Genomic DNA, 8452 nt, shown 5'->3' with positions numbered 1-8452 from the left:
TCATCGACACTGACATCTTGTATTTGTACAGTGGAACAGCAACATTTTACTACCAGTGCACCTGAACATTGAGTGCCTGTTCAAGAGCTCGCCTTGAGTCCTTCTCATTTTTTTATTTTATACAAGCAGTCACATGAAACAAAAACAGCAACCCTCAAGTCATATGCCCACTTCCCGAAACCTCAAAATCACATGAACGTGACTTTTAAATAGGACGGATCCTTATGACATGTTGCTAAACCCATGCTGCATGCATGCACACACAGAGTACAATGTTTAAACTTCTACAGTTTGTCTCGACTTGTCTTGAAAAACAAAATCAGCAGCGAATCATTGGCTCTGTCATTCAGTGTCTCCCTTTCGCTCACCCCTCCACACCTCCATTTCTCTCTGGCTTTGTTCTTGTTAAAGCAGGTTCCACACCCACAGATTTTTGACTGATTTTTAAGACTTGGTTATGTCCACACAGTCACAATACTGAGCCTTTCATTTAGCTAATGCATTCTGACAACAGTCGAGACTTATACAACCTGCAGCCATTATAGCAGATTATAACACTTGGCTTGAATACATAAGTGGAAATGCTGTGCAGCTTTTGTCTGCACGGACATTATCACATAAATCTGATGCAAATACAAATATGGATGTGGTAACAGGACGAGGCGGTTTCTATGGCAACTGCCCAGTGTTTATCTCCTGTGTGACTCAACGTGCTCTGCCATGTGAGCATGACCCAGTTACACCCAGGCGAGTGTGATTGCACCCACACATGGATGCATACAGGCACCACATGCGACCACATATGTGATCCCACATGGACCCCCGACAAGGTTGTTTTCTTTTCTCTCTGTCTACAGTAAACAAGCCAGCAAACACAGCCCGGTGGAGGCTGAATTTCCTGCACATTTGCCTCAACTGTGATTATTCTCGCTTCCACCTCATATCATCCTGCTTCCCTAATGTTTATCCCAATGACCTAAATCATGTGTGTGCCATGCGCTGGGCACTGCTGGAGACTCACACACATTTATGTCTAAATACTTCAGATGAGCTTATCAGGGAAAATAGCAAAAAACTGAATAAACCTCTTGAGGCGATGTTTAAGTCCTCCTTGTAACATTACTTTATACATATTCATCAGCTTGTCTTTTAATTTGATTTCTTTCTAACTAGGTTTATTCTCTTTAACACCCACCCACCTTAATACCATCTGTTCAACACATATGATATGCTGTGCATCCACATATATCTCACACAGCTGGTATTTTTAGTGAGATAAACGCTACCTTTTTAAAATCAGGCATGGGTGAGATTCGGTAGTTGAGTTCATACACTGTAAAACCGCCCAGATGACTCATCCATAAGCAGCCGGCAGGAGCAGAGACATCTAGCGTTGGGATTGCGGTACAACATGCTGGGCTTATGTAATACTTGGAGTTTGCTCTTCAGCATGCATATTTCATGATTTTCAATCCACATTGTCAACAGACTGCGCGGACACATGTTAAGTCACAAGTTGGGTATTGTATCAGGTTCAAAAACAGCAGATGAATGCAGAGATTTTTATCTATCATCTCTGACACAAACCAATACGGTGGAGATCTGAAAACTGTTTATGTCATCCCAAAGCGAATTCACAGTATCAGTGACACACTTTCTGATGTGCTTGATCACAAATTGAAGACCCCCACAAACATTATGCAATCACTCAGCCTTACGTAATCCGTCATCACAACAAAATGTAGAGCCAACTCTTCCAGACTCTGGCGTGTGATTAGTCCCATATGGTGCGGCTGATTCATTGAACTTGACGGGCAGTTTTTTTGAAGTTGCAAGTTGTCTTTGTTTGCAGCTGATATGTGTTTGCTGGATGCTGATTTGGAGGTTTTCTCATGTAATGGATAAAGTGGAAGAAGGTGCTGTATGGTGTAACAAGAGAGAAACAGGCAGACAGTGCAAAAAGTCTGCATTGCGTCACAGCAGGGAGCAGAAGGAAAGGAAGAAGGGAGACAGGGGGGAGGGGCACAGCCAGGGGAGAGAGGGGTGTGTCTTCACTGACCTAGTTAGAGCAATGGAACCCCACCACCACCACCCGCTACAAGACTGACGTGTAAAGGGCACTTTCAAACAGTACCAGACAGACAGGAATGAAGGCAGGGAGGAAATAAAGTGCTTGCAAGTCAAACAGCAAGAGAGACACAAGCATGTGTAGGACGCGAATAAGAAAATCACCCGAGACACAGAGACGTAATATATCGAGGATTTTATGCCAGATCATGGGCAATCTGGGAAATATCTTTGTGAAAACAGGATATGCCTAAAGGGATTTAGAGCAAATTAATGATAACAACAGAGCCCGTCCCAAATATGGAGCCCCTTCATATCCTGTGCAATATTAGATTTCTGCCTTTATTTTCAGAGAATATCATCTTTGAAGCAGCTTTTAATAAAATTGGAGCGGCGCTAAAAAATGTAATAACCGCAAAAACTACAAGCTGTAATTCCTAATAAACAGGATGTAATCTAACATTTCCTGTGCTTTGAGGCTTTTCGTTGTCTACATTGGAGATTTCAAGAGCATTTCATTCCTACATTTGCTGATTTAATAGGTACACATACTGCATCACTGACAGCTTTTTCACTTAATGAAGCCACTGAGTCTCCAGGCTACTTTTACAATGGTCGTCTATTCCCCTTTACACAGCCACCATACACTTAACCTTTAGTCTTCTCTCTAAAAGGATGAACATCTCCCCCTCTGGCTTTGAATGGTCCATATTTGAGTTTGGAGGTTGCAGTCTACTCTTTCAGCTTGAAAGGGGGACGCTAAACCTTTCCTGAAACCGTACTGTTTCAACTAAAAATAGATTTAAATGCATGAAACACCAAGTTAAAGGGCAACTTTGTTCTCAGAACCTTTCTGCTCTGTCATCTGTTTTTGTGTCTTGTGTTCTCATCTGTTCCATTAAGCCCGTCCAAAACTTTTTCCAGATCGCATTTTCAGATTTCCATTCTCCCCTCTCTTGTTTTTAAGGCCCTCAGTCAATCACTCTTGGGTTTTCCTTCTCTCAACCTTTTCTTTTGCTTGTGGAATAACCTTTCAGCTCTGCATTTGTAGTTTGTCGTGTGTGCATGCGTGTGTGCATGCGTGTGTGTTTTTAGATACCAAGATAGACAGGAAAAGTGGGGAGGAAGTGGGGGATGACTTGTACCAAACAGCATCAGGACCGAGACTCAAACCTGCGACCAGTGCAACAAAGACTGTAGCCTCTGTATACATATACGGCCCCTGCTCTATCAACTGAGCTAAACTAGCAACCTCAGGTCTGTTTTTCAAACCGACTTAAGACTGTGGCAGATAGATGTCTTATCTCTGCACTTTGCTCACCCTGCCAACCTCCTGAGTACTTGACAACACTGGAGTGATGTAGTTAAGAATCCATATAGTGGCTGGGATAGTTTTGGTTAATAATGTCTTGTACAGCACTCGATGCTTGGTCAGTATGCTTTAAATCTGGTTTAAACTTTAATTTCTAAAGAAAGAGAGTACAAAGTTTAAACCTATCATCCATGCTGTCCTTGCTGCGCTCTCTCTATTCCTCTCAAACAAAGCTGTATTTCTGTCATTCTACTCAATCATTTAAAAGTTTTCAATTTTCTCAACAACCACTTTTCTTTTTCTGATACACACTGAAAGTCATTTGCACTTCAAATCAGCTCGCATGCACTTGTCATCGAAGTACCGGAATTCAAGCTCAGCATTGGCCCCATGTTGTAAAAGCTTATAATGGAGATGATTCATCCAGTCCATGTTTGGTCAAATAAGGACAACAGTTTATGATTACTGAGGGAAAGCATTTTCAGTAGATGTTTAACTTCCTATATTCAAATCAGAAACTCAAATGATTACTTTATCATTTGAGTTTATCAAATATCAAGTTCTAATTTTTGCGTTAAATCAATGTTCACGATTTGCGTCACAGAACACTCACTATCTTAGTCACTCTGGTTAACACACCCTCTGTCACAAGTGAATCAGAGGCCACAAGACAAACAAGCAGTCGATGTTCGACATGGTTACTGTATGCAAAAACAAAGCAAAACAAACGCGAAGCATGCAGCCACACAAAGCAGGGTCAATCACACAAACACATGCTCTGTTTCTGAGAAGCTTTTTGAAGCTCCGTTTCTAAACGAGCACCCATTAAGCAAGCGGTGTGTGCATATTTTATGGAACATAATAATAAGTTAAATAAAAAGCAGGTTGGTGAGAGCTGCTCAAAAGGAGAGAAAGAGAGAGAAAGGCTCAATGTGTCTCTAAGATTCATAGTTTTTGCCTTTATCTGTGGGTAATACTGTACGTTTAATTCAGAGACTAATTTCCAAAGTCTTTATACAAAAAGGATTTACAATGAGGCCTGTGACTGTCCGTTGTTGTCAAGCTCAGGAGGATTTTTAGGCTATTTTTGCTGCTTAATTGATGTTCGACAATAGAAAAACATAACATGCACGACAAACATTCTCTCCATAAACACATGAACACACTCTTTCCTAACAAAAGCACCCAAAATATAAAAATGTTGTTTTTTTTTTGCTGAAGTTTGTCCTTTTCTCTTGCCTGCCAACAGAACAAAACACTGACCCATTTCTCTTTACAACCAAGCTGTTGAAGAGTGGAGAGGTTGTGCTCAAAGTTGTGCCTGTTGCTTACGGACAAGATTTATTCAGCAATTTCCTTTTCCAGTCGTCATAGCCAGTGCAGCTCTTGACCTTTTACTTTCACCTCTACTGCAGTGGAGGATGTTGTTATTTCCTCTTCTGCGTCGTTACTGGATGCTCAAAACATTAACGCGGTTGATTTATTTATTCAAAACTGAAACTACCATAAAACTGACAAAAAGTGAATCACCAGTTTATAAGGATTTCATATTTGATTAAGTTCTTTGCGACCCCCCAGTTCTGCCCGGCCACAGTTTTCAGCTCAATACACAAATACAGTTTTTGAAAGTTGTTTTTTTTAACCATTAAATCACAAATAGTTCATCAAAGAGGAACACACGCATTTCCCCTTGAAGCTACGTGATAAACTGTCCGTGTGGTCTATGGTTTAGTTAGCAGGTTCTGTTACTTCTTCTGGTTTCTACGTTTCACTTTTAGTTGCAGAGCCTTGCACGTGTACATAAAGAGGGGACACGGTGTTCTCTATCTAAAAAACACAGTTGTACTGATACCTTCAGGTCCGTTAGATCAAGTTAGAAAGAACATTTAAATTGGTAAGTTTGTTTTTATTTTCTTCATTTGACCAGCATAACTTAGAAAATATGTTTTTCAGTCATCCACTGATTGAACCGTTATCACCTGTATGTTACTGAAAGTTAAATACTTTATACCAAAAAAACATTATAAATTGTATTTCTGATGTTTCCTGGCTGCAGCCTTATACTCCCTCTTGAGGAGCTTAAATGTAGATGTTTGCTTCACATGTTGTAGAATATGATGTTTAAAGACTAGTCTGTAAGAGAGGAAATTCAAAGGAATCATCAAATCTTATCAGGTGAAACGATAGGTTCACGTTTGGTTAAGTCTTGTCTTAAAGTTTGCTTAAATGCTCATATTCAACAAAAACGATTTTGGTTGCTGCAGTGAATCACCTCCAATCTAAAAGTCAGAGGACAACACTCTCCCTTTTTGCTAATTTCATTCTTAGCTCAAGCTAATGGCGCCAGATTTTCTCTTGCAGAAAAATAACACAAAAGAAGAGTTCTCTTCAAAAAGTCTGCAATGTTGATCCAAACAGTTAATCCGGATTTTTGTAATGTTCATCTCACATAAGGGACATATCATTTTTAAAATTTGTATCTGTTGTGAGATCAACAATGTTACAGAACTATCATGCTAAATTGAAGAGGGCAAACATTTCAGCAAGTAAAAAGGTTTCTGTTTTAAGACAGACCTTGAAAGAATTCAAACTAATCCTTTAATAAAGATATTCCAAGCTGCATTGAACAATGTTTAGCAATATCTTTGTGTGTGGTTCTTTTGCAAAGCTGTCTTTTTGAACCTCATCAAGTCCTTTTTCTAAACTAAGATACTTTTCTTATTTTAACATGGCTGCTTCCTGCAGAAACTATGTCCACCAACCACACCTGCAAAGTGGAAATTCTTCAGGGTCTGGCATACTGTCCTTTGTTTCTTCTGGGTTTCCTCGTCAATGCTGCAGCTGTTAGGGGCTTGTTTGCCCAGCGAGCCTCCTGGACAGACACCCACATCTACATCTTGAACCTGGCTGCAGCTGATTCTGCCCTCATCCTCTTCCTTCCATTCAGGATCTATAATGCCTTCTTCTGCCTGCCCCCGAACTTATTTTGTACTTTTCTTGTTAACATACATTTCATCAACATGTATGCCAGCATTTTCACCTCGGCCGCCATCAGTGTCCATCGGTACCTGACTGTGCAGTTCCCGCTGCAGGCGAGATCATGGAGGAGGAAGAAAGAGGCTGCTTTAGCTGTATGTTTGACCATTTGGGTGTTTGTGGTGACAATATGCATTATATTCATAGAGGAGAACTACCCCCAAAAACTCTGGAGATGTTATGAACGATGTAAAGATGAGCGTCTTAAACTACAGTTTTTTGTCACGCTGGTATTGGCAGGCTTCCTCGCTCCACTCTTGATTATCGTTTTCTGCTCCAGTTGGCTCATCTTTATTCTGTTAAAGCAAAACACAAATTCAGAGGAGAGGAAAAGCACCATCAGCATGGTAACAGCAAACATGATTGTGTTCATTGTCTGCTACACACCCATCCATGTCAGCTTTGTTGTCAGCTACTTTAGCATACCGCCTAAAAACTGGCAGTCAGAACAAACCATTGTACCTCAAAGTATATTTTTACATTTGTCTGAGTGGATCGCTTCTACAAACTGCTGCTTTGATTCTATCAGCTACTATTTTTTATTGAAAAAGTTTTATTTATAATTTTTTTTATTTTTTAACATCTCTGCCCATTTTCCCATTCTGTAATCTTGGGTAAAAAAATCTTGGTGTCATATTTGATGCAGCACTAAAAGTTAGTTCACAAATAAATACATCAGGTTGTAAAATTAAGCGTCATGTATCTCTGAACCATCTCTAAGTTAAGACCCATCTTCTGTAATTCCGACTTAAAGGAAGTTATGCATGTTTATCCACTTGCATCAATTACTGTAATTCACTTTATTTTAGTATCTTTAGTATCACTCAGTCTTGTCTTATGCAAAATGCAACAGTCAGAGTTTAACAGTATCAAAAAGAAGAGATCAGATTGCTCCCATTATTGCCTCCTTACGCTGGCTACCCGTTTAGTAAAGAATTTAATTCCAAGTTTTGATGATTGTATACAAGGTATTAAATGGCCTGCCCCCATATCAGCCAGTCACAGAAATAAGATCATCTAACCAAAGCCTTTTGTCCATGCCAAGATCCAGGACAAGGTGTTGGATAGCAGGTCCTTCTCTATTGCTGGTCCAACATCCGTTTCTCACACACTATTGACATGTTTAGGACTCTTAAAACATACTTCTACCCAGTTGCTTTTCATTCTCAATGACCCATCAAGCTCAGGGCTTAGATATCAGTTAGCTTTGTGTTACAGTCTACATCATTGTAACCTGTTCTTCTTTCATTTTTAATGTCGTTGTTGTTCTGTCACTGATATTGTTGCATTGGGGTGCAAGCAAGGCAACTAAAGAAAATATTGCTGTTTTTTATGTCTTTGATTTTCTTTTTTCTGTTACCTTCTAATGTTTTTTTCCCTCTCTATCTGCCCTGTGCAGCACTTCAACAGTGTTGTATATAAAATGCTGTATAAATAAAGTTGAGTTGAGTTTCATGTATTTTCTAATACTTCATGATGTTAATTTGATATATTATTAGGCTACAAGTCAGTACCACAGCAACAACTTAACAAGGATAGAGTTTTAGGCCGTATGTCCCCCTCTCTTGAACCAATATGGTAACTTCTGGTTCCAAATGAACCAGATGGAAACAACCTAAATAGGACTAGTAGATGCAGTCCATTGGACAACGTAAAATAAATGAAATTGTTAAAGAGGTAGTTTGACTTAACACAGCACGTTCAGATAACCATATGCAATGTCTACTAATGAATATCAAGAGCCTGTTAAACACCTGTGTAAAGTATAATGTGGCTCTGGAAAGAAAAAAAAATGATGATGATTTTTTTCAGGCTACATTTTGGGCTTTTAAAATCTACAGTAAAAAACAATAATGATAGTAGTTGACAGCCATTTTAAGTCTCCAATTCTTTTGCTCACTGCCATTTGAAGCCACAAGTTTCACAACTTATGGTAGTCACACCAGACCACCTGTTTTTTGGAAATGTTTGCTGAGTTATTTAAATGAGTGAGAATGGAGTGTGTCACTACCAGTAATCACCTTCAGCTAGCTATGA

At 39.5% G+C, this 8452-nt stretch overlaps 1 protein-coding gene across 1 annotated transcript; it reads left to right on the top strand.

The window, feature by feature from the left end:
* The first annotated feature begins 3167 nt into the window (after positions 1 to 3167).
* On the top strand, positions 3168 to 7874 carry gpr35b (G-protein coupled receptor 35 b). Its single transcript, XM_065953946.1, has 2 exons — positions 3168 to 5273; positions 6125 to 7874. Exon 2 carries the CDS (start codon positions 6130 to 6132, stop codon positions 6976 to 6978), a length of 849 nt encoding a protein of 282 aa, XP_065810018.1. The 5' UTR covers positions 3168 to 5273; positions 6125 to 6129; the 3' UTR covers positions 6979 to 7874.
* Positions 7875 to 8452: the final 578 nt, after the last annotated feature.

The sequence above is a fragment of the Labrus bergylta genome, chromosome 4 (genome assembly GCF_963930695.1).
Source record: "Labrus bergylta chromosome 4, fLabBer1.1, whole genome shotgun sequence".
Lineage (NCBI taxonomy): Eukaryota > Metazoa > Chordata > Actinopteri > Labriformes > Labridae > Labrus > Labrus bergylta.
Note: the sequence above shows the minus strand (reverse complement) of the source record. Positions and strands in the feature narration are given on the sequence as shown.

What these genes read in the sequence shown, in the direction of transcription:
- gpr35b (XM_065953946.1), top strand. Translation starts at nt 6,130, where the DNA reads ATGTCCACCAACCACACCTGCAAAGTGGAAATTCTTCAGGGTCTGGCA.